A 26,625-nucleotide genomic window follows, 5' to 3' on the forward strand; every position below is an offset into this window, starting at 1 on the left:
AGCAGCGGCGGCCTCCTGACATGTGATGAGTGGCTCTACCCGAGAACAGCAAGCCGGGGCTAGAGCACTGGATGGAGTTGCTGGGGTGGGGGTGGGGGGCTCCTCTGCAGCTGGTGCCCAGGCCTAGGCCCTGTGGCCCTCTGGCCACAGCCAGCCTGTCTTTCCTTGCACTTGCAGCCGACTTTCTTTGGCCAGGCAGCAGTGTGCTCATCCGTTAATTCTCCACATCACAACGAGACACCCATTGTTTTGTCCCAGTCTCAGGCCTGGGCCCCAGGAGCACAGGCCTGAGGCCTATCTAGAGAGGAGGCAGATATGCCTGTGCACATGACCTCATAGAGTGGTATAGAAAAGGCCCATCCATGGTGTGTTCTATACCCAGGAGTGGTCCAGAGGTTGGACTTCCTCCTGTACCTGAGATTTTGGGGAAAGCTTAATAGGAGAGGTGATGATGCTGAATCTGGAAGGATAGGTTGGAGGATTCCGGATGAACAAAGTGACAAGCAGTGCTCTAAGACAAAAGGAATAGTGCATCAAGAGATCTGGAACACGGAGGATGAGGTAGGCAGGGGCCAGCCAGGTCAGAAATACCTTATGTGCTTTGGCCAGAGAGCTTGGGCTTATCCTGAGGGCGGCAACAATATATGAGGACTTTGGATCTGCCTGCACTTTTGAGAGTGGATAGGGAAGAAGAGACTCTTGCTGGTCTGGTTCAGCCAGACCCCTCTGACTGAGATCCCTCTCCAATGTGGGCCAGTGACTTTAGGTCCTTGACTCTGGGCATGGCTTTCCTACAGCAGTTGTCTTTTATCTCTCTTGGCTGGCTTTTCTCCTGTATGATGGGATGCAGAGGTATGTGCTGGTATTCCCTGGTATTCTGGCTTTTTTTTTTTTTTTGAGACTCAGAGATCCACTCACCCCACTCACCCAATTAAGATCTCACCTGCCATGTTTCTGGCTTGGAGAGCCACTTGAGCGCAGGCCCTTCAGCCTAGAGATAGCCTGTAGCTGGCCCCTCACCCTGGGACCCCCCTCTGTGCATTGTACAGTGCTGTTGAGAAATTTGGTGCTCGTATGTGGACCTGGGAAAGGCCTTGTCCTGCCAGCCCTGAGAAGTAGGTGCTGTCTTTGTCCACAGCAGGTACAAACAGTGGTTGTGTGCTGTCCTTGCTGACATCCCCCCAGTGCTGATGGCCTCGTGGGCAGATGCTGAGCTTTGGGCTGCATCTCTCCCTAGTAACACATTACACTGTTTCTGGAGACATGGTGTACTGGGGCTCTGGTTGTATTGCTCACCTGTGTTGGAGGTTAAAGCTCAGGTCTAGTTGGGTGGGTGTACTGAGGTACAGCTCTGGCTTAGAGTGAGAGGACTGGAGTCCACATGGTGTCCACTTTTCTGGTAAGACCTGTTCCTGCCCTGAGCACATCTGGGCTTCCCTGAGACCTCCCTGCCCACTGTATGTCACCACTCAGGCTCCAACTGTGAGCTGAGTGAGGAGTGTGGCTTCTTTCTTCACAACTGGGGGCTTCCCTGGTCAAGGATCAGCCTCTAGAGAAATTCCTAAAATTCACTTCATGCCTACCACCGCCCCCCGCCCCCCCGCCCCCCCCCCCCCCCCATTATTTTTTGTTCTTGGGAATGTTTAGTCTTTCCTTTTTTTTTTTTTTTTTTTTTTGGCCACACCACGCAGCTTGCAGGATCTTAGTTCCCTGGCCAGGGATTGAACCCGGGCTCCCTGCAGTGGAGTGCAGAGTCCTAACCACTGGTCTTTTCCTTAGATGCATCACCACATAAGGGAGATTCCCTGTTGGAGGGGAAGCAGGAGCTCATCGGAGTGGAGCACAGGAGGATGGTCTTAGCAGCTCTGCATGGCAGGCACCATGTGCCATCCTATTCTGGGACCACTGGGAAGGAATCAAGGGCCCCAGAGTGGGTGGTCAGAGGTCAGTTAGAAGGAAGGGTCTGATCACTAGGAGAGGGGTGGATAACACCATGTCTAAGTGCAAGGATGTTCCTGTGCTCCCTAGAAATTTTATTTAAAATCCACATAAAATGTCTTTCTAGCTCTGGAACCCTTGGTGTTTTGTTGTAATTGAAATGTGAGGTTGCAGCTATTGCTAGGAATGAGGCAAGGGGACTTGGTGCTGGAACAGGGCCCAGCCTCCTGCCATGAAGGGGCCATAAAAGATGCTCTGGACTGTGTAAGGAAGTGGAGGAGGGGTAAGTCTTTGCATTCCTCGTATGCTCTCTTCCTATCCTACTTCTTGGACCTTAGAGATGGCCTGGGATTCAGGGAAGTTTAGGTTATGGACAAATGTCAGAGCTCAAATACTTGCAGTGTCCACTCAACTTCCATGGCAAATGTTACGGATTGATAGCACTACTCTTTCTTGTCCAGACAGAGCCTCAGATGTTTTTTCACTGCACAGTGCACCAGGCAGCTGCTATCTTTTGGTCAGAGTTTCATCATGAGACAAAACCTACTGTTCCTTAGGGCAGAGATGATTTAAGATGAGAAGAGGTGGAGAGAGGAGAAGGGCAGCTGTGTCCAGATGGTCCAAGGGCTCAGCTTGTCTCTCCTAGAGGATATTGCCAAGGCAGAGCTGAACCAAGGGGAAAGAAGTAGAGGGGATGGTTTGCTGAGTAGAGTTGGTTGTAACCTGGTTTACAAAGCCATGTGTCTGAAATTGGCATGGGCTATTTTATAGAATGCTCTCTTTTAATGTGAACTGTTGTGCCAGGAGTTTATCGGTAGTTATATTTGGCTTGCCTTTTTTTCTTTAAACCAAAATGTATTTCTATTTTACTTACAATTTTTTTTTAAACAGTAAAGGAATACATTGGCTCTTGCAACACCTGACACAGTGTACATTTTAAAAATATCAATAGCAGAGGGGACAGAGAGATGCAAGTTTAAACAAATGCAGGTTATTACCATTACGTATGTTGTATCATTTGAGATTAGTGTAGAAAACAGAAACGATTCTAGATGTTTTAAGCAAGAAGGGGTTTATTACACAGAATTTGATACTTTCAAAATCATTAGGACTTAGTTTCCATGTAATGGTAGGTTACTTGAATAAGAGTCTGTGCTGAGAATAATGAAAGATGCTAAGTTACAAACCAGCAAACTCAAGGCTGGTTTCTGGATGAACACCTGTAACAAGAGAGCTAAGGGTAAGGCCACACTCAGCTCTGCTCCAGCTTTATAATTACACAGGGCCAGAGAGGTTAGGGTCCAGAGCTTATGGGATGTGGGGTCTGGTGGGGACCCTCTCACATTAAGGTGAGGTGCCAATTGGCTATACCCTCTAATTAAGGGCAGTATATTTGGTTTTGGAATGTGATAAACTCTGGAAATTCAAGGCTTGGTATTTCAGTTTCCCAAGAGATTCTTGAGGGAAGGAGCCAGAATGCAGGGTTGTGAATAACGTGCCTAGGGCCACCCACAGGGGCAGTTCTGCCCCTTCCTGTCTTGTGGGCTCTCTGGGTGTCTTGATGGTGCTGGTGGTAGTGGATGCATTAGGGTCTCCTGAGGCACATTCAGAACAACTCTCCTCCCTGCAGGCATATCCTGTTTCATGTCGCCTTTGCCTTCAGGCTTGTTCTTTCTTGGATGGTACTGGCTTGGGTCCATTCATCTCTGTAATACCCCTCCTCTCAGTGGAGGGGCCTGCACGGAGTTGGGCTCAGTGGGTGACTGGGTGGCTGCTTGGCAGAGGGGCAGGGTGGGGGTGTGGTTGCTGAAAGAAGAGCTTGTACACAGTAGCCAGTGTCGTGATGGACCGTGGCTTTAAGCAGGCCCATCAGAACAGGAAATAAAATCCCCAGCATCAAATATTAGCCCTCATTTCAGACCTAAATGTCAGTTGGTGTTTTTCCTAAAATGTGTCCCAGGGACCATTTTGTCACCACGACCCCAGAAATCCCCTCTGTTGTGGAGGCTGTTGATTTTTTATCTGGGGCAGCTTCTGATAGGACCAAGATTGCCAGCCTTCTGAGCTGTGGCTTAGATGTTAGATGTCAAGGTGAAGCTGTCCAGTGAGATTCCAGTAGCTCCTTGGAGGTCTGAGGCAGGGTTCAGGGGCAGTGGTGACTGGCCCTTTGACCTGAGAGGCTTGGCAGCAGAGGCTTACCTTCCTCCAGCCTCCAAGAGCCATCTCAGCCCTGGCGCTGAGGCGCTTGTCTCTTCTCTCCTCTTTGTCACATCCTACCAGAGCTTTGTGGGCCTGGAGGCATTCAGTTAATGGAGCTTAAATTAAAAATGTTCATGGAATTCCCTGGCGGTCCAGTGGTTAGGACTCGGCACTTTCACTGCTGGGGCCCAGTTTGGATCCCTGGTTGGGAAACTAAGATCCTGCAAGCCTTGCGGCCTGGCGAGGGACAAAAAAAAAAAAAAAAGAAAAAGTTCAGGTCCCATAGTCATTGGTTCATATGTCTTATGCAACATTTGTTAGAAGTGTCTATGGGCTTGTCAACTCATAGAATCCACCTTCCTTCTAAGGAGAGATTGTTAAAAAGTAAAAAGAGCTAGGTCCGTGTTCTTCACTCTTGTCATCTGCTGTGTGCTTATGGCGAGGGACTTCTTTCTTCTGGCCCTGACACGAGGCCAGGATACTCTGATGCTTTCCCCTGAGTTCTGTGCCAAGTCCTACTTGTCTCATCGGGAAAAGCCAGATGAGGCTAATGCTGACGTGCAGGGCCACAGGGGTGTTTTTGGTGATGCTTTGTGTGTGTGTATGGTAAAATAATTTAAACATAAAACATGCCATTTTAACCATTTTTAAGTGTATAATTCAGTGGTGTTAATTACATTCACAATCTTGTGCAACTATCACTACTGTTTTCCAAAACTTTTTCATCATTCCAAACAGAAACTCTGTACCTATTAAGCAATAACTCCCCATTCCCGCCTCCTCCCAGCCCCTGGTAACCTCTGATCTACTTTCTGTCTCTACGAATTTGCCTATTCTAGATATTTCATATAAGTAGAATCATATAACATTTGTCTTTTTATGTCTGGTTTATTTCATTTAGCATAGTGTTTTCAAAGTTTATGTTGTGACCTGTGTCAGAACCTTATTCCTTTTTATGGCTGTATGTATTTACCACATTTTGTTTATCTGTTCATCTGTTGATGGACACTTGTCCCAAAGATGGGACATCTTTTGACTGTTGTGAATAATGGTGTAATGAACATTGGCATACAAGTATCTGAGTCCATCTTTTCAGTGCTTTTGAGTGTACACTTAAGAGTTGCTTGATTGGGGGCTTCCCTGGTGGTACAGTGGTTAAAAATCCGCCTGCCAGTGCAGGGGGCATGGGTTCGAGCCCTGCTCCGGGAAGATTCCATGTGCTGCGGAGCAACTAAGCCTGTGCACCACAACTACTGAGCCTGTGCTCTAGAGCCTGTGCTTTGCAACAAGAGAAGCCACTGCAGCGAGGAAAGCCTGTGCACCTGAACGAAAAGTAGCCCCTGCTTGCTGAAATTAGAGAAAGCCCACACACAGCAAGAAGACCCAACGCAGCCAATAAATTAAATAATTAAAGAAAGAAAGAAAGAATTGCTTGATTGAAATTCCCTGGTGGTCCAGTGGTTGGGGTTCTGCACTTCCACTGCAGGGGCCCCGGTTCAGTCCCTGGTCGGGGAACTAGGATCCTGCAAGCCACGCTGCAGCCAAAAAAAAAAGAGAATTGCTTGTTGTTCTGTGTTTAACTTTTTTGAGGAATCACCAAACTGTTTTCCACAGCGGCTATACAATTTTATATCCCACCAGCAATGTGTGAAGTTTCTAATTTCTCTACATCCTCACCAACAACTTATTTCCTTCTTCCTTTCCTGCCTCCCTCCCTTCCTTTTTCCCTTTCTTCCCCATCCTAGGTGAGAGTTAGTATCTCATTTTGGTTTTGATTTGCAGTTCCTAATGACTAGTTTAGCATCTTTTCATGTATTTTTTGCCCATTTTTATGCCTTCTTTGGAGAAATATCTATTCAAGTCCTTTAGCTCTTTTATTTTATTTTTTTATTATTTATTTATTTATTGGCTGCATTGGGTCTTCATTGCTGCACACGGGATTTCTCTAGTTGAGGTGAGCGGGGGCTACTCTTTGTTGCAGTGTGCAGGCTTCTCATTACAGTGGCCTCTCCCGTTGTGCAGCACGGACTCTAGGCGCATGAGCCTCAGCAGTTGCAGCACGTGGGCTCAATAGTTGTGGCTCATGGGCCCTAGAGCACAGGCTCAGTAGTTGTGACACACAGGCTTAGTTGCTCCGCGGCATGTGGTATCTCCCTGGGGCAGGGATCGAACCCATGTCCCCTGCATTGGCAGGTGGATTCCTATCCACTGCGCCACCCAGGAAGTCCCCTTTAGCTCTTTTATAAGTGAGTTTTTGTCTTTTTCTTGTTGAGTTGTAGGAATTTTGTATATATTTTGAATATTTGATCCTTATAAGATATATTATTTGGAAATATTTTCTCCCATTCTTTAAGTTGTCTTTTCACTTTTTTTTTTTTTTTTTTTGCCTTGCTGCACAGCTTGTGGGATCTTAGTTTCCCAACAGGGCTCAAACTTGTGCCACCTGCAGTGGAAGTGCAGAGTCCTAACCACTGTACTGACAGGGAATTCCCTCTTTTCACTTTCTTCATAATGACCTTTGATGCATAAAAGTTTTAATTTTTTTTTATAAATGTATTTATTTATGTATTGGCTGCATTGTGTCTTCGTTGCTGCGCATGGGCGTTCTCTAGTTGTGGTGGGCTACTCTTCGTTGTGGTGCGTGGGCTTCTCATTGCGGTGGCTTCTCTTGTTGCGGAGCACAGGTTCTAGGCGTGTGGGCTTCTGCAGTTGTGGCACATGGGCTCAATAGTTTGGCACATGGGCTTAGTTGCTCCATGGCATGTGGGATCTTCCTGGAACAGGGCTCGAACACATGTCCGCTGTATTGGCAGGCTGATTCTTAACCACGGTGCCACCAGGAAAGCCCCTAAAAGTTTTAATTTCGATGAAGTCCAGTTCATCTATTTTTTTCTTTTGGTGCTCATGCTTTTGGTGTCATATCTAAAAATTCATTGCCTAAACCAATGTCATGAACCTTTCCCCCTATGTTTTCTTTTTTTTTTTTTAAGAACTTTTACTGAGATACAGTTAACAGACAATAAACTGCATATATTTAGAGTGTGCAATTTGGTATCCCAATCTCCCAATTCATTCCCCCCAACCCTCCCCGCTTTCCCCTCTTGGTGTCCATATGTTTGTTCTCTACATCTGTGTCTCTATTTCTGCCTTGCAAACTGGTTGATTTGTACCATTTTTCTATAGTCTGCATATATGTGTTAATATACGACATTTGCTTTTCTCTTTCTGACTCACTTCACTCTCTATGACAGTCTCTAGGTCCATCCATGTCGCTATAAATGTCCCAGTTTCATTCCTCTTTACAGCTGGATAATATTCCATTATATCTATGTACCACATCTTTTTTATCCATTCATCTGTTGATGGACATTTAGGTTGCTTCCATGTCCTGGCTATTTTAAATAGTGCTGCAATGAACATTGGAGTGCATGTGTCTTTTTGAATTATGGTATTCTCTGGGTATATGCCCAGCAGTGGGATTGCTGGGTCACATGGTAACTATTTTTAGTTTTGCAAGGAACTTCCATACTGTTCTCCATAGTGGCTGTATCAATTTACATTCCCACCAACAATGCAAGAGCATTCCCTTTTCTCCATACCCTCTCCAGCATTTACTGTTTGTAGATTTTCTGATGATGCCCCATTCTCACTAGTGTGAGGTGATACCTCATTGTAGTTTTGATTTGCATTTCTCTAATAATTAGTGATGTTGAGCAGCTTTTCATGTGCCTCTTGGCCATCTGTATGTCTTCTGTGTAGAAATGCCTATTTAGGTCTTCTGCCCATTTTTTGATTGGGTTGTTTGTTTTTTTTGATATTGAGTTGGGTGAACTGTTTATATATTTCAGAGATTAATCCTTTGTCTGTTGATTCGTTTGCAAATATTTTCTCCCATTCTGAGGGCTGTCTTTTCGTCTTGCTTATAGTTTCCTTTGCTGTGCAGAAGCTTTGAAGTTTCATTAGGTCCCACTTGTTTATTTTTGTTTTTATTTCCATTACTCTAGGGGGTGGATCAAAAAAGATCTCACTGTGATTTATGTCGAGGAGTGTTCTGCCTATGTTTTCCTCTAGGAGTTTTATAGTGTCTGGCCTTACATTGAGCTTTTTTTTTTTTTTTTTTTTTTAATTTACATTGAGCTTTTAATCCATTTTGAGTTTATTTTTGTGTATGATGTTAGGGAGTGTTCTAATTTCATTCTTTTACATGTAGCTGTCCAGTTTTCCCAGCACCACTTAGTGAAGAGGCTGCCTTTGCTCCATTGTATATCCTTGCCTCCTTTGTCATAGATTAGTTGACCATAGTTTATCTCTGGGCTTTCTATCCTGTTCCATTGATCTATATTTCTGTGTTTGTGCCAGTACCATACTGTCTTGATCACTGTAGCCTTGTAGTATAATTTGAAGTCAGGGAGCCTGATTCCTCTAGCTCCATCTTTCCTTCTCAAGATTGCTTTGGCTATTCGAGGTCTTTTGCGTTTCCATACAAATCATACAATTTCTTGTTCTAGTTCTGTGAAAAATGCCATTGGTAATTTGATAGGGATTGCATTGAATCTGTAAATTGCTTTGGGTATTATAGTCATTTTCACAATGTTGATTCTTCCAATCCAAGAACATGGTATATCTCTACATCTGTTTGTGTTGTCTTTGATTTCTTTCATTAGTGTCTTATAGTTTTCTGAGTACAGGTTTTTTATCTCCTTGGTTAGGTTTATTCCTAGGTATTTTATTCTTTCTGTTGCAGTGGTGAATGGGATTGTTTCCTTAATTTCTCTTTCTGATCTTTCATTGTTAGTGTATAGAAATGCAAGAGATTTCTGTGTGTTAATTTTGTATCCTGCAACTTTACCAAATTCATTGATTAGCTCAAGTAGTTTTCTGGTGGCATCTTTAGGATTTTCATGTCATCTGTGAATTTGGATTCCTTTTATTTCTTTTTCTTCCCCTGTGTTTTCTTCTAAAAGTTTTATGGTTTTAGCTCTTATATTAAGATCATTGATCCATTATGAATTAATTTTTATATAAAGTATGATGTAGGAATCCAGTTGTCTCAGCACTAATTGTTGAAGAGACTGTTCTTTCCCCATTGAATTGACTTAGCACCCTTGTTGAAAGTAATTCAGCTGTATAAACTTATTTTTGGACTTTCAATTCTATTCCACTAGTCTATATGTCTGCCTATGCCAGTACCACACTGTTTTGATTACTGTAGTTTTGTAGTAAGTTTTGAAATCGGGAAGTATGAATCCTTTAACTTTGTTCTTTCTTCAAGATTGTTGTAGCTACTGGGGTCCCTTGCAAGTCCATATGGATTTTGAGGATTGGCTTTTCCATTTCTACAAAAAAGACTGTTGGAATTTTGGTAGGGATTGTGTTGAATCTGTAGATCAATTTAGAGCATATTAACAATACTCTCCATCTTAATAATAAGCCTTCCAGTCATGAACACAGGATGTCTTTACATTTATTTTTGTCTTCTTTTATTTCTTTTAGCAATGTTTTATAATTTTTTGTGTACAAACTGTTCACTTCCTTGGTTAAATTTATTCCTAAGGGTTTTTTTTTTTAATTAAAAAAAATTTTATTTATTTATTTATTGGCTGCGTTGGGTCTTCGTTGCTGTACACGGACTTTCTGTAGTTGCTGCAAGCAGGGGCTACTCTTCATTGTGGTGCACTGGCTCCTCATTGCGGTGGCTTCTCTTGTTGCAGAGCATGGGCTCTGGGTGCGGGCTTCAGTATTTGTGGCACTTGGATTCAGTAGTTGTGGCTTGTGGGCTCTAGAGCGCAGGCTCAGTAGTTGTGGCTCACGGGCTTAGTTGCTCCATGGCATGTGGGATTTTCCTGGAGCAGGGGTTGAACCTGTGTCCCCTGCATTGGCAGGTGGCTTCTTAACCACTGTACCACCTAGGAAGTCCTTTTTAAAATTTTTTTGATGCTATTGTAAATGGAATTGTTTTCTTAATTTTATCCTTCAGTTGTTCAGTGTTAGTATATAGAAACACAACTGCTTTTTGTGTGTTGCTTTTGTGTCCTGTGACTTTGTTTTTTATTAGCTAGTTTATTAGCTCTAGTAAGCTTTCTGTGTATTATTTGGGATTTTCTATGTATTATTTGGGATTTTCTATGTATAGGATTTTCTATATGTAGGATTTTCTATATATAGGATCATGTCATCTGAAAATAGAGAAGATAGTTTTACTTATTCTTTTCTGATTTTTATGCCTTTTATTTCTTTTTCTTGTCTAATCACTCTGAGTAAAACTTCCCATACAGTGTTGAATAGCAGTGGTGAAAGGTGGACATCCTTGTCCTTTTCCTCATCTTAGGGTAAGAGCTTTCAGTCTTTCACCATTGGGTATGTTGGCTGTGGGTTTTTCCTAAATGCCCTTTATCATGTTGAGGAAGTTCCCTTTTGTTCCTAGTTTTCTGAGCGTTTTTTATCATGAAGGGGCTTTGGATTTTTCAGATGCTTTTTCTGTCAATTGAGATGATCATGTAGTTTTTCTTCCTTTGTTCTGTTAATATGGTTTATTATATTGATTGCTTTTCTTATGTTAAATTGCCCTTGACTTCCTGGCATAAATCCCACTTGGTTGTAGTATTAATCCTTTTAATGTTGTTGAATTTGATTTGCTATAGTTTTGTTGATGATTTGTGCATCTCTATTAAGAAGGTATATTGATGTATAATTTCCTTTTCTTTTGATGTTTTCTTGATGGCTTTTTGATTACTGTTCCAGGGTCTACCCCATCTTGGGCTTGCATCTGGGTACAGCACATTTGCAACAGTACCCAGACATTATTCTGCCAAGAACTGAAGTCTCTAGGTCAGAGTTAGGAAGTAGCTTGGGAGCCCTTTAGTCCAACCTCTCTTCTGATAAGGAACCTGAGATGTGGGGTGAAATCCAAGACTCACAGTCCTGAGTTAAGCTGGAGTGTCTAAGACCAGGCTTCAAAGTCTGGGGTGTTGTCTCTGGTGCTTTGCTGCAAAGTATCCCTATCACTTTAAGACTCTTCAGGTGCTTCTTTTCAGGAGGCAGGAAGGGACTTGTTGCCAAAGAGTTTCCTTGCGTGGAGCGCTCCAAGCTATCTCTTAAGACCGGGGTGGGGGATTACAACAAAGGGGTAGTCTCTTCCTGCCAGGCCTTGTTGTACATCTCCGGAGGGTGTGAGAGTCCAGCGGCCTGCTTTCTAAGGTCCCGTACTCTGTCCACCCCCAGGCCTTCCTGGGTCACAGAAGAATCTCCAGTCAGTTAGAGCTGTGCTGAGGCTGTGTCACTTCAGCGGGGTCTGCTGAGGGTGTGCTCTGGGTTGCAGATGCACCAGGAGCCCCAGCTCCTCTGCTGAGCATGGATTTTGACCATTTCTTGGTCAAAAGGTTTCTGTTTGTGAAGATGTGCTCTTCTGATGCAGCTTCTGCCCTCCTGTCAAGGCTCAGGCAAGTGAGTATACTGAGGAGCTGACCATGAAGACCAAGTCCTCCATTGTGTCTCTGGCATTGAAATGTTGCCCTCAACGTAGGTGAGAGCCAGCAACCTCCTCAGTATGCAGCCATCAGCTGGCTCTTGAAAATGATTTTTCTATGACTATCGAAGTAACTTATGTTAATTGTAGAAAATCTGGAAAACTAAAGAGAAGAAAGAAGAATCTAAGCTGACTGGAATGTGCTCACAACTCTCCGCGTGACTGCAGTGGTTTCAGCGGACTGTTGCTTTTGTGGGAGAGTCAACAGAGGTGGGTGGAGGGCAGCACTGATCCCAGAAACCACCAGTCCATTCTTAAGGCCAGTCATTTTCCAGGGCCCCTGTTTGCACCTGCTGCCTCAGGGTGGACCTGGCTGTGTGGTCAGCAAGGGCCACCACTGCCGCTGCTGCTCCTGTGTCCTGCTCTCTGGTGGTTCCCGCCCCAGTTTGGCCCAAGGAGGGCCACTTGCTGCCCTCTTCTCTCTGGAGCCGGACAGAGTCACTCTTCTAGCTCGAGTTGAGGTTTTTGCGGTGAAGGGTAGAGACAGAAGGTGGGGGCTGACTCATGGTCTCCCTGCCATGAGAGCTTGTCTGTTGTTCCTCTGTACTTACTGGCTGTCTCACCTCTCCAATAAATGCTGTTCTCCATTTTGCTACCATATTAGAAGAAAGGAGTAAATCAGGTGGGTTTACCTTACTTTCAGTCGTTTTATGTGGTAAATAACTTTTCCCCCAAGCTCCTCAGATATATTCTGCTACTTGAAAAGAAAGCCCTAGTGAAGACATGAAATGTGGGGAACTAAGCTCTGTCTATTCCAGTCACCGGCTTGGGGAGTGAGACCCTTTGTTGCATCCCTCCTAGGGGACCGTGGCATCCTGTGTCTGTTAGTGTTCCTAGCATTGCCTGACCCTTTACCAAGAAGGAAGCAAATGCTCACCTCCTTTATCCTTGGCAGTCCCATGTAAACAGGCATTTGGTTTTAGATGTCCCAAGACCCAGGTCTTTGAAGATGGCCTGCTTTCCTTTACCAGATTGCAATACTAGAAGAGCCTCCAGTGCATGAACTAGAGGACAGTGGGGTTGTCCATTCATTTCAGCGGCTGCCCTGAGGGCTCTCTGGATTTACGGTGATAGCTGAGGAAGAAGGCTCTGACAGACCAAGTGATGTGCCCTTAGGCACATTGTGAACTCAGTGGCAGAGGTGGTTTGCATCTGGGTTTGTCTGATATATTTGTTCTGATGCAGATTTGTTTCCTGTTCAGCTGTTTGTGCACAGTGTAAAGGCCTGGAGCAGAGCTGGAGCAAGGCTGCTACTGACAGGCACTTAGGCTCCAAAGTTTCCAAGTAGGTCTCAGAATTGCTCTTTCTTTGGTGACTAGTTGTGCTGGGATGTGTCCTGGGCAGCTCCTCCCCCACCAGTAAGTTCACTGTGTTCTAAAGAACACTTGGCTCTCTCTACGTCTTGCTGTCCCCACTGCTTCTGTCCTTGTCCAGCCTTGTCATCTTCCACTGGGATGATTGTGGTAGTCTCTAGTTTTGCCTCTTCAATCCATTTTTCAAATATCAGATGTTTGATCAGCTGCGCCCTTTTTAAACCCTTTCAGTAGCTTCCCATTGACCTCCCCTGAAGTTCAGACTCCTTAAGCTAGCCTGCAGTCTGTGTGTGAATAGCTCGTTTCCGGCTCCAGCTTTGGCTCTTTTTAGGTCTGCCCAAGCTGTGACCCAGCCACGCTGAACTCCTCTCAGTTCCTTGACCGTGGGGCTGCTTTCTTGCCTCTGTGCTTCAGCACATTCTGTTGCTTCTGTGTGGAACACGCTTTTTTTTTTTTTTTTTCCTCCCCTCGTCTCCTTTACTAGGTCTTGGCTCAGGCTTTGCTTCGTCTGGGACCCCCCACTCAGTGCACCCTGATTCCCTGGCCGGCCCCTGACTTGGCATCGGAAACTGTTCGAGGGCAGGGAATCCACCCTTATGTCCCCAGTCCTGTACTAGGCACAGAAGATCTTTGTGGAATGGGTGTCTACAGAGGCCTCTTTGAAGAGACATTTATCACACCTGTTTTTACTGAGTTACTCAACTTTAGCGAGGACCCAACAGCAGCAAACAACCCATTCATTTTCAAGTGCCACCAGAGATAAACAGAGGAGAGGCAGTGTCAGGGTGGCTTCTTAACGTCATTCTTCCTGCTTCTTAGATTGGGTTTGGGGTTTTCATTATGCCTTTTCCTTATTGTTTTGCCTAATTCTTGGCAGCCTCTTGGAGAGCTGGGACCACATCAGTCCAGGACCTGGCAAAGCACTACACATGTTACTCATTGGTGATTGAGAGGAAACCTCAGGCTTAGATTTTTGTGAGTGGATGGAGAAGTGAACTTCCCCTGTGCCTGTTATGTCACTAGCTCTGTGGTTCTAAGTCATTTAATTTCATAGTGTTGAAGTCCAATGTCAGCAAGAGGGGAGAAATGGTACTGGAGTGTTGTGGCTGAGTTCACAGCTCACTTATCTGTCACATAGCTCTGTCATGACCTCATACCAGCTAGAAGCTGAGGTTCCCATTGAAATATAGCTGGGAGAGAGCCTGTGACTTTGGTGATAAAGTTCTTCACCAGCCCGTGAATGGATGAACCCTAGGGGTTTGTTGAATGTCCCTTATGTGCCCAGCACTGCAGTGACTCTTGCTTTTCCTCTGAGGGCTAGGGGCTCCAGCCTATAGCCCCTGCAACCTGAGGTGGGCAGCAGACATAGCATCCGTTCTCCCCACTGTGGCATAAGACATAGGGTTGGAGCCTGCACACTTAGGCTCCGTCTCTTGTGCTTGTATGTTTGAGTTGAGGGATTGATCTTTGGGGGATATCAGAACTGAATAAACTCATGTTCACGTGCTGGGCTTTTGGCCAGAGATGACACCTTAGAAAAGGCAGGTAAAGGGATGATCTCCTTGGACCCTAAATTACCAAGCTTGAAGAGAGGAAAAGATTTTATGTAATAACAAATACTATAATTAGTGTTAGTGGGCTTGAAACTTTTGTGTTTTTTTTTGAAACGGTTGTTTTGATATGTGTTCATTTAAGTGTCGTAAAATATATTGATACATAACATCAAATTTACCATTTTAATCATTTTTAAGTGTACAGTTCAGTGGCCTTAAGTACATTAACATTGTTGTACAGCCATCAGCATCATTGGTCTCCAGAACTTTTTTCATCTTGCCAAACTGAAACTCTATACCCATGAAACAATAACTCCCTATTCTCGCCTTCCCCTAGACCCTAGTAACCACCATTCTTTCTGTCTTTATGAATTTGACTACACTAGATATCTCATATAAATGGAATCATACAGTATTTGTCTTTTTGTGATTGACTTATTTCATTGAGCATAATGTCCTCAAGGTTCATCCATGTTGTAGCATATGTCTGAATTTCTTTACTTTTTAAGGCTGTGTAATATTCCATCATGTGTATATACCATATGCTGTTTATCCACTCATCAATAGACACTTTCTACCAGTTAAAAAACAAAAATTCAACTGAGTAAATTTGAAGATCTAATTGGCTTTATTCAACGGTTCATGAATTGGGCAGCATCCCATCTAGCAAGTAAAGAGATACTCCTTCCAAGGGGTTGTACAAACTGAGAAGTTTTTACAGGCAGAGGGAGGGTGGGGCAAGGAGTTATTAGCAAAAGAAAAGAAAGGATTGTTTTAGGCAAGGACATCTTTTGCAGGAAGGGAATGGCAGGGTTTTATCATGCAGATCACCTCGCTAGTGCTAATCAGGAAATTTCAGATTGATTGTTTAAAGGTGGTGTTCCTGAGAGAGGTTCAAACTGCAATTAAGTTGTTTTTTTAAATTTTTTTTTAAAATTGAGATGTAATTGATGTGCAGTTAAGTCTTGGTTTGCTGGCCTAGGGGCAGATGACTCCATTTTGGTCTTGTTATTTCTTTTTAACATACCTTTGGCTAATTGTGAATTAAAGCCACTGTGAATATGAGTGTCCAAATATCTGAGTTCTGCTTTCAATTCTTTTGAGTGTATGCCCAAAAGTGGAATTGTTGGATCATATGGTAATTCTAAGTTTTAAAAATTAAATATTTTTAAGACATAGTTTAATTTTTTAAACTTAGAATTACCATATGATTAACTGCCATACTGTTTTCCACAGTGGCGGCACCATTTATACACATGGATTTCAATTTCTCTGCATCCTCACTAATACTTGTTATTTCCTGGTTTTTCGATAATAGCCATACTAAAGCATGTGAAATGATATCTCATTGTGGTTTTGATGTATATTTCCTAATAATTAGTAATGTTGAGCATCTTTTCATGTGCTGATTGGCCATTTGTATCTCTTGTTTATTCAAGTCCTTTGCCTATTTTTAATAGAGTTGCTTGTTTTTTCGTTGTTGACTTGTAAGAATTCTTTGTATATCCTGGATATTAAACCCTTATCAGATATATGACTTGCAGATATTTTTTCCCATTTCTTTGGTTGCTTTTCACTGTGTTGACAGAGTCCTTTGATGTACAAACGTTAGATGTAGTCCAATTTATTTTTTCTTTTGTTGCCTGTATCCAAAGAATCCAAGAAATCATTGTCAATTCCAATGTTACAAAGCTTTTCTCCTATGTTTTCTTCAAAGAGTTTTATAGTTTTAGGTTTTGCACCATTTGCAAAATTCCGAGTTAATTTTGCATATGGTGTATTTGCATATGGTGTATGGTAAGGGTCCAACTTCATTCTTTTGAATGTGGATATCCAGTTGTCCCAGCACCAGTTGTATATCCATTTGGATATCCAGATGTCCCATTTGTTGAAAAGGCTATCACTTTCCAATCAGATGGTCTTGACATCTTTATTGAAATCAATTGACCCCCATATAGGAGGGTTGTTTCTGGGTTCTTTATTTTGTTACACTGGTTTATATGTCTGTCTTTATGCCAGTACCAACACTGTTTTGATTATTGTAGTTTTTTGGTAAGTTTTGAAATGAGGAAGTATGATTCTAACTTTTCTTTTCCCAAATGGATGGCATTGATTCTGTATATTGCTTTGGATAGTATTGACATTTTAATAATATTGTCTTCCAGTCCATGAATGCAGATATCTTTCCATTTATTTGTGTCTATTAATTAATTAATTAATTAATTTCACTTGCTGGGTCTTAGTTGCAGCATGTGGGATCTAGTTCCCTGACCAGGAATTGAACCTGGACCCTCTGCATTGGGAGCATGGAGTCTTAGCCACCAGATCACCAGGGAAGTCCCTTGTTTGTTTGTTTGTTTTTTAGCCATGGCGCATGGCTTGTGGGATCTTAGTTCCCTGACCAGAGATCAAATCCCAGACCCCATCTGTGAAAGCCCCATGTCCTAACCACTGGATTTTCAGGGAATTTCCTATTTGTGTCTTTTAAAATTTCAGCAACATTTTAGAATTTTTAGTTTACAAGTTTTTTGCCTTCTTGGTAAAGTTAATTCCTAAGTATTTTATTCTTTTTGATGCTATTGTAAATGGAATTATTTTATTGATTTCCTTTTTCGATTGTTCAGTGTTAGTATGTTGAAACATAACTACTTTTTGTGTGTTAATTTTGTATCTTGTGACTTTGCTGAGTTTGTTTGTTAGTACTAATAGTTTTTTTTTTATGGAATATAGGATTTCCACATATAGGATCATGTCATCTGTGAACAGAGATAGTTTTACCTATTCCTTTCCAATTTGGATACCTTTTATTTCTTTTTCTTGTCTACTTGCTTTGGCTAGAACTTCTGATACTCTGTTGAATACAGGTGGCAAAAGCAGGCATCTTTGTCCGGTGTCTGCTCTTAGAGGAAAAGTTTTCAGTCTTTCACCATTGGATATGATGTTAGTTGTGGGTTTCTCATATAAGGCCTTTTATTGTGTTGAGATAGTTTCCTTTTATGCCTACTTTGTTGAGTGTTTTTGAGAAGTAATTTAATACACTGTACAATTCATTCACAGTGTAGAATTCAGTGTTGTTTTTAGTATATTCATAGTGTCCATATAGTTTTTTTCTCCCTCTTTGCTGATCTTAGACTGGTTGGTTAACAGTTTTCAAGTGTATGAAGACTTGTTGGAAGGCTGCATCTTTTTGTAATTTTAGAACGTCATACTTTTGGAAAAGACTTAATATCACCCAGTATTTGAAAAGTTGGGATTTATTCCCTTAGAACACTGACTTAGCTTGACCTCATATGAACATGCAACTTAGGCTCCTGTGGGGCTGCTTCCTGTGTCATTGACACTCACAGGGCATGACATCCAAGTCTGGGTATTGGTCTCCTCTGGGTGCTCTACCCTTAGCTTATCTGCTCAGATTCTCAAGTTCATCCTGGGGTTTATACAGAGGCTCCCAGGCCATCCACTGGTAAACACTGTCCCACCTGTGGGGCAGAGTCTATAGGAAGGTGTTGAGGGCTAGCTGCTGGAGGTGGAAAAGGCTTCCCCTTTGGGGAGACCTAAGCAACTTGTGTTTGCATGCATGTGCCTTAGTAGTTCCCTATTCCCATGGGAAGCTGTGGAACCAAAGCTCTGTTGCTGGTGGCCAAACTTACTCTTCCTGGATGACCCTTGACCTCCCCTATTTGCAGTAGCCTTAAGCAGTTGGGGGTCACCCAGAAAGCACATGTTCTTCAAACACAAGCCCTCATCTTAGTGTCAGGAAACCTGCATGCCAGGGATGGGATCACATGTGGTGTTGGGCAGAGGCCAGGCCCCTCTAAACAGGGCAGGATAAGTGGCCTGGCATCCAAGTCAGGAAAACTCCTGGCTGTGTTGCACTTGAATATGTTGATTGATGACTGCAGGGCTGTTGGGGGTCATTTGCTGCTTGGTCAGCCGTGGCATAAAGGGAATGGAGACCAACTTTTGGCAGCGTCTTCCATGTAAAGTAAGGAAGCTGATTATTTGGACTGCTGTTTTTCTGGGAAAATGTGCAGGTTTTAGTCTAATGGGAATCCTGCCAGCAGGCTTACACAGCTTCTGCTCCTGATGGTCCTTGAAGGTCCCCCTCTGGCAGGAGGTAGCAGGCAGTTTGAGAGTTCTGAATCCTTTGAACCATGGGAGTCATTCTTTGAAATGCCGTTCCTTTCCCTTTCCTCCCCTCTTCCCTAATCCCTGCAGGCCAGTTATTAGGGCCATGTATTGATTGGTGGGTCCTGTGGGTAGCTGGTTTCAGGGGAAAATGAGTGAGTCAGAGCCTTCCTCCCTGCTCCTCCAACACCCAGTGGTGCAGCCAGCCAGAGAAGGGCAAAGGGGCATTTACTGCAGGTGGAAGGCTTGCAGGTTCAGGAGCACCACGTTATGGAGACTCTGGTAGTGTTAGGAAACAGGTACATATGGTGCACAGAACATGCTAGGAGAGGAAAAGAATGATCCAAGATGGGGAAAGGTATATGAAATGGTTTCTTGCAGAATCACAGCAGGAAACAACTGGAATGTAAATGTAAGCTACTTGGAAATTGTCAAAATAAGGCAACCCATGTAATTGCTTTAAAAAAAACATTTTTTATTGTGGTAAAGTACGCATCACATAAATTTGACCATTTTGACTATTTTTAAGTGAACAGTCCAGTGGCATTAAGTTCATTCACATTGTTATGCAGCCATAAAGTTATACCTTAGCCTTTTTGGCTGGTGTTTTCAGTATTGGTAGCTTCTCAACTACCTCTTGATGCTCATATGCGGTTAATTCAGCCATCATGTGTGGGTTTCTACTATTTTACACTTAGGTGGTGGTGACTTGTTTCTCTTATTTCTAAGTTCTTGGGGCAGTACCTCACTGTTTCTTTGTGCATTACAAATATTTAGACTAAAAAACCCTGTTCATTTCCTTTTCTGACCTGCCCTCTGGTGAGTTGCCCAGCATGGGTTCCACCTGGCTGTAGCTGCCTAAGTTATTTAGGTACCTGGGTGGGAGGAGTACGGGGTAGGTCTCCGGGGCCTTACATACCACCACCTTCAGCTTTGGATGATTGGGGAGGCCAGTGGTGAATGTATGGGGCAAGGGTAGTGAATTTGAAGACTCCCAGAGAGGAAGCCCTGTGTGACGGGTCCTTACGATCCTATATGGATCCAGCTGGCTGTACTTTTTGCATGTCTTGGTGCTTGCTGAAGAGTGGTTTGTCACTGTGGGCTTGATCTTACGTTATTATGCCAAGCACTACCTAGCATTGAACTCATTACTTTAGGCACTTCCTGGGAATAGATTCCACCACCATAGCTGAAGCCAGAAACCAAGGAACTGGAAGCAATGACTCCAGGAAATTTTCCCCTGAAACTAAAGCCAGTGGTTCCTGGTTACAGACACTACCTCCTGTTTCTCCAGCTGCTTAAGGCATTGAGAGATTTCCATTAGAAAATCAAAATGTAAAGTTCCTCCAAGAACCACCAGTGTGTTAAAAGGGTCTCTACACATGGTTGGACCTAGAGACTGTCATAGAGAGTGAAGTGAATCAGAAAGAGAAAAACAAATATTGTATATGAACACATAATGAGGAATATAGAAAAATGGTACAAATCAACCGGTTTGCAAGGCAGAAATAGAGACACAGATGTAGAGAACAAACATGGACACCAAGTGGGGAAAGCGGGGAGGGTTAGAGGGGAATGAATTGGGAGATTGGGATACCAAATAATACACTCTAAATATATGCAGTTTATTGCCTGTTAACTGTATCTCAATAAAAGTTCTTTAAAAAAAAAAGTCTCTACATTCATTGCTTTTCCTGTTTTTCTGTCTTTTACCAAGAAATATTTGAGAAGGGAGGTGCGTAGTCATTTGCTAACCAGAATTTCTGTATGTGTGCTTTTTCAAAGGTACATGGGAATAGGACTCTCAGCTCAAGGCGTCAACATGAACAGACTTCCTGGTGAGTCATTGGCTAAGAGAACATTTGTTCTGCTCTCTCAATCCATTCTGTGATGAGAGTCATGGCGGCAGCCAGCAGGCTGGGGAGGACTTTGTTTACTGACTGCTTACTCGCCAAGCCAAGCCATTGGATGGAGGATCCTGAAAGGTGGCCATTGGGTCAGGATGGTGAGGGCTTCCATTCCCAAATTAATTGGCAAGTGATAGTCTTTCATGGAATTTGAACTGTTTATGGTCAAAACCAAGTAACCTGATCTTGCTCCCAGTGGGGATACGCCTCAGTAGCCCTCACTGCCATTGGCTTTTGCTTGACCACCCTGGGACTCTGGCATATATGGAGAGGAAGGCTGCTATCAACCTTGGTTCCTTTTATACTTTACCATGTTAATGACCAAAGTCTTTTAGGTGACCTGCCATGTGGAAGACAGTTGAGGCAGTTTCTTAATTTATTATTAGGAGGATGTGTGTGAGACTTAGGTTTACAGTCAGCAACCTCAGATTTGTGGAAAGCTCTGGGCCCTGCAGGTGGGCCTCCTCTTACCACCCAGACACCTCTTCAGCTGTTTTCTGCCCAGCAGCTCATGCCCAGTCCTGGGCTAGGCACAGTTGAGGGGCCAAAAGCCTCTACCAGAAGCTGATGGGTTCTAGAAGATGGTCCTAAGTCCATTTGTCCCTTGAGTGGCATAAGTGATATGGTGCAAGCTGCCCTGACACTGTCACAGAGGCAGGCAAAGTCCCTCTATTTTTGCCTGGGCCCTCTCTACTTTTCGTGCCTCTAACACAGAGAAGGCAGCTGGCTTTTCCACAGTGGAAGTAGCACTTAAACCTTATGTCTTTTCCAATCTATGTTTAATATCAGGTTTTTACCCAGTTGACTAATTTCAAGTACTTGAAATCTAGACCTGCTCAGGATTCAACTAATTGTCAAGAATCTGACTTTTAAAAAAATTTGGCTCTGATCTGAGCAAAACCTGGTCTTTAGTTATTAATCAGAATGTGTGTGGCATGTTTGGCCTCTTTGTGTAGCATGCAGCTGTGATCTTTGTTATTCAAGCCTTGGCCTTGGCTGAATAGATGTATCTACAGTGTTCATAGCTCTGCCTGTTTGTAAACAGGGATATTAGAAAAATAATTTCCTGTCAAAGGTAAACTAATTCTTTTTTTTTTTTTGAAATGCACAAGTCTTTTTTTAAATTTAATTAATTAATTTATTTTATTGGCTGTGTTGAGTCTCTTTTTTGCTGTGCACAGGCTTTCTTTAGTTGTGGTGAGTGGGGGCTACTCTTTGTTGTGGTGCGTGGGCTCCTCATTGCCGTGGCTTCTCTTGTTGTGGAGCACAGGCCTAGGCGCGTGGACTTCAGTAGTTGCAGCACATGGGCTCAATAGTTGTGGTTCATGGGCTCTAAAGCGCAGGCTCAGTAGTTGTGGTGCACGGGCTTAGTTGCTCCGTGGCATGTGGGATCTTCCTGGAGCAGGGATTGAACCCGTGTCCCCTGCATTGGCAGGCGGATTCTCAACCACTGCACCACCTAGGAAGCCCCAAGGTAAACTGATTCTTAAATCTTTTTCTTGCACTAAATGTGCTCTTTGAACTTTACCATGGCTTTGGTGGCAGAGAAAAAAGGCTTTTATAAGTTCATTATACAAAAGTAACCACTATAATTTGTTGTTGGGTGGCACTTTAAGCAACTCTGAGCGTTGGTTAAATGAATTTTTATTCATCTGTGAAAAGGAATACTCTGCAGCCATGAAAAGAATGAGGAGGCTCTTCAGGTACTGTTTTGGAGTAATCTCTGGGATGTATTGTTAAGGGAAAAATACAAGGCATAGAACGATGTATATTATGCTACCAAATGTTTTTAAAAAAAAAGAGGGAATGAACATATCTGTATCTGCTTGTATACACAAAGAATATCTTTGGAAAGCTGAAGAAAAACTTGTAATATTGGCTCTCCCTTGGGAGGGTGGCTGGGGATAGGACTGGGAAGAAAAATGTTCACTTTTGAAGCTTTCAGATTTTCTTTCTTGTGAATATACTATCTGTTTTAAAAATATAAATAATATTAAAATAACCAGAAGCAAATGCCCCTGCATTAAGAAACCCTCATGCCTGTCTTTTAGCTGGTCTTGGAATGCAGTCTTTTACCATGTGCTAAAGCATGGTATTCTGAGTTCCACGGACTCATCCTTCTTTAATAAGAACTGTTTTTGCATGGCCATTGGGTTTGGGATCCATGGTGTGAAGCAGATGGGGTAGGAGGGGTTGGAGGTCTGCCTGAACTGACCTGAAACAGGTTGAGGTGGAGCCATGTGGAGCTGACTTAGTCTGTTTGCTTTGTTCATAAGATGCATCTTTTGACCCCTCTGGGCTGCGTAGAGGTCAGCCGTGGGTCATGTGCTTTGACATTGCTAATGTAACATTGTTGTGAAGTCAGACCCTGCCTGGGCACGGGGAGTGGCCCGGTAGGGAGAGGGGCCTGGGGACAGTGGATAAGGTGTTAGTTCCCACACTAACACATCAGGAGAGCTACCACCTCTTTTACATCCTCACTGGTGCATCTTTCTTTTGGCAAGAGAAAGGAGCCTGCCTCAGTGTTCTGTGGATATTGCACCTGTCTTCATTTTCACTCTGCCTGTCAGCTCCTGAGGGTTTTCCTTCCTGCCATATCTGATCATCTCCCTGATTATTCCTTAAGGTGGAAAGTAGGAATCAGGTTGCATCTAGATAGGGGTTCTTCCAGGAATGATGGATGCCTCTGGCTTTCCTGAATGCAGGGCTGGCTGAGTGGCTGGGCAGACCTAGCACAGGACAGATGTAGGGATAGAGGGGAGACACCCCTCTCAGGAATGATGGGGGGCCTGCCACTGTTTATTCTAGTGCTGGATTTGGAAGATCAGAATCCCCTTTGCTGCTTTCCATTTTCTTGGGTCACTTTGTATGTGTGTGTGTGCACGCGTGTGTATGTGTAATGAGCATAACATTCTCCAAAACCAAAAGTATCATTCATAAACAGTTAAACCTGAAACTACTTGCATGTATTTTGGTGGTGAGGTGAGAGATGGAGGATGGTAACAGCTAAAGCCTTTCTGCCAGTTGCTTCTGATTTCTAAGAGGCCATTGGTTGAGATGAAAGCTATTTGGACTGTTTGGATGTATGGTTGGTGGGAGGGGAGTGATGATAGTGGCCTTATCTGTGTCTAGAATTTGAGACTTTGGTGTTAACTCCAGATGAGATGTTTGAGCGTTGATGTGTCTCCTTGATAGATAGAGGTGTATTTAGTGGAGGGTAGCCACAGGGGTGGTTATTGCACCACAACACTGTGGAGTGGTGTTTCAGCCTGGCATTTAGGGGCAAATAGGGGTTTGCCAGATGGTTTTGGGCAGTGGTACTATAGGGCCTGCGAGTGTATCCATAAGTTGTCTACGGTGATGAGATGGCTTCTTGGGAACAGTCAGGATGAGCCAGTTGAGGGAAGAGTCTTGTGTACTATGGCAAGGGGCCTGGACTTCTGTATATGTAAGCAGTGGGGGCTACAGGAGTGGTTTTACTTTTCTTATCTTTTCTTTTTTTTTAAATTTTTATTGGAGTATAGTTGATTTACAATGTTGTGTTAGTTTCAGGTGTACAGCAAAGGAACCGGTTATACATGTACATATATCCACTCTTTTTTTTTTAAGATTCTTTTCCCATATGGGTCATTACAGAGTATTGAGTTCCCTGTGTTATACAGCAGGTTCTTATTCGTTGTCTATGTTGTATATAGTAGTGTGTATATGCCAGTTCCAGTCTCCCAATTTATCCCCCCCCGCCTGCCCCCATCCCCTGGTAACCATAAGTTTGTTTTCTGTATTTGTAACTCTACTTCTGTTTTGTAAATAAGTTCATTTGTACCCCCCCTTTTTTTTAGATTCCACATATAAGTGATATCATATATTCGTCTTTCTGTATCTGACTTATTTCACTCAATATGACCATCTCTAGGTTCATGCATGTTGCTGCAGATGGCATTATTTTGTTCTCTTTTATGGCTGAGTTGCAGGAGTGTTTTGAGCAAAGGCAAGAAGTGTAAGAGCTCAGGCATGTCAGGGAACTTCAGGTGATGGTAGATTATGGTTTAATAAAAAGACTCCCTTTACTTGTCCTAAAATATTTAACTGGAAGCATTTCATTAGAAGTGGACAGTTAAATGTGTAATGCCTTGTGGGTGTACATTGAGGCAATCAGTATATCTGATTTATTTGAGAAAAATCCTGTTAGATCATTGGGAGGGGCTCCTTATTTTCTTTGCTGGATATGTGGATTATTTTCTATTTGCAAATTTATAATAATTTATCAGTGAATGCGTCAGGGCCAGTTGGTCTTTTGGGTAGGACATTTTTTGATGTCCTCTTCCTCTCATTAGCTTGTTCAAGTAGCAGCTTGTTTCTTATAGCGTTGCTTTTAGTATATTCTGCTTTGGCCATCTGGTTCTCTTAATGTATAGGAAAATGACTTTGATTAATATTTTCAAAACCTAAAAACATCTTTGTGATCTTTTAGATTAATTGAATCCATTTTGTTAATTATTTAAAAAAAGAATAATCACTATTATCCATCTGTTGCTTTCATATGTATTTTTTGAAAATTTATTTATTTGTTTGTTTATTTTTTATTTTTTGGCTGTGCTGGGTCTGAGTTGAGAGGCACATGGGATCTTCGTTGCAGCATGCAGACTTCTTAGTCATAGCACACAGACTCTCAGTTGCAGCATGCATGTGGGATCTTGTTTCCCTGGCCAGGAATTGAACCGAGGCCCCCTGCATTGGGAGTATGGAGTCTTACTCCTGGACCACCAGGAAAGTTCCTTTCATACTTTTTTTTTTTAATCGAGCTATAATTAACACACCATAAAATTCACTCCTTTAACGTGTACAGTTCAGTGGTTTTAGTGTAGTTACACAGCTGTGCTACCATCACTAATATCTAATTTCAGATTATTTTCATCATCCCGGAGAAAAGTTCCACACCCATTAACAGTCGTTCCCAGACCTTTCCTCCTTCTAGCCCCTGGAAACTACTAATCTACTTTCTGTCTCCATGAATTTTCCTATTCTGGAGATTTTATGTCAATAGAATCATATACTGTGTGGCCTTTTGTGACTGGCTTCTTTCAACTAGCATAATGTTCCTGAGGTTCATCTGCGCTGTGCTGTGCTTCAGAGCTCCATTCCTTCTTAGGGAAGAATAATGTTCTGTTGGATGGGTATATCCCATTTTGCTTATCCATGCACCTGTTGATCATCATTTGGATAGTTTCCACTTTTTAGCTGTTATGATTGATGCTTCTATAAACACTTGTGTACAAGTTTTTGTGTAAACGTGTTTTCATTTCTCTTGACTATAGGAGTAGAAATGCTGGGTCATGTGGTAAAACTGTTTAGTCATTTGAGGAACTCCGGACTGTTTTGCATAGTGGCTGCCTCATTTTACGTTCCCACTAGCAGTGTATGAGGGTTGATTTCTCCATATCGTTGCCAACACTTGTTATTATCTGACTTTTTGATTATAGACATCCTACTGGGTGTGAAGTGGTATGTCACTGTGCTGTTCATTTCATTTCCCTGATGACTAATAATGTCAAGCCTCTTTTCATGTGCTTATTGACCATTTGTCTATCTTCTTTGGAGAAATATCTATTAATACCTTTGCCCTTTTTTTGGCCCCACTGCATGGTTTGCCTATTTTTAAATTGGGTTATTTTTCTTTTTATTACTGAGTTGTAAGACTTCTTTATATGTTTAGAATACAGGTTTCTTGTCAGTTATATGATTTGCAGATCCTTTCCCCTGTTCTTTAGGTTGTCTTTTTTTTATTCTTTTTTTCTTTTTCATATTCTTTTCTATTGTGGTTTATTACAGGATATTGAATATTCTGGGCTATACAGTAGGACCTTGTTGTTTATTTTATATATAGTAATTGTTTATTTTATATATAGTAATTTGTTTTTTTTAATTTTATTTATTTATTTATTATTTTTTGGGGGGGTACATCAAGTTCAATTATCTGTTTTTTTTTATTTTATTTTTATTTTTTGGGGGGTACACCAGGTTCAATCATCTGTTTTTATACACATATCCCCGTATTCCCTCCC

At 42.6% G+C, this 26,625-nt stretch overlaps 1 protein-coding gene across 1 annotated transcript in view; it reads left to right on the plus strand.

Moving 5' to 3' along the window:
* RANBP10 (RAN binding protein 10) overlaps nucleotides 1–26,625 on the plus strand; it is a 72,577-nt gene that overhangs the window by 4,287 nt on the left and 41,665 nt on the right. The window contains exon 3 of the mRNA XM_057711663.1: nucleotides 20,442–20,494. Within this exon, the coding sequence (XP_057567646.1) occupies nucleotides 20,442–20,494 (53 nt within the window). The remainder of the gene's footprint in view (nucleotides 1–20,441; nucleotides 20,495–26,625) is intronic.

Source organism: Hippopotamus amphibius, chromosome 16 (genome assembly GCF_030028045.1).
Source record: "Hippopotamus amphibius kiboko isolate mHipAmp2 chromosome 16, mHipAmp2.hap2, whole genome shotgun sequence".
NCBI classification, from domain to species: domain Eukaryota; kingdom Metazoa; phylum Chordata; class Mammalia; order Artiodactyla; family Hippopotamidae; genus Hippopotamus; species Hippopotamus amphibius.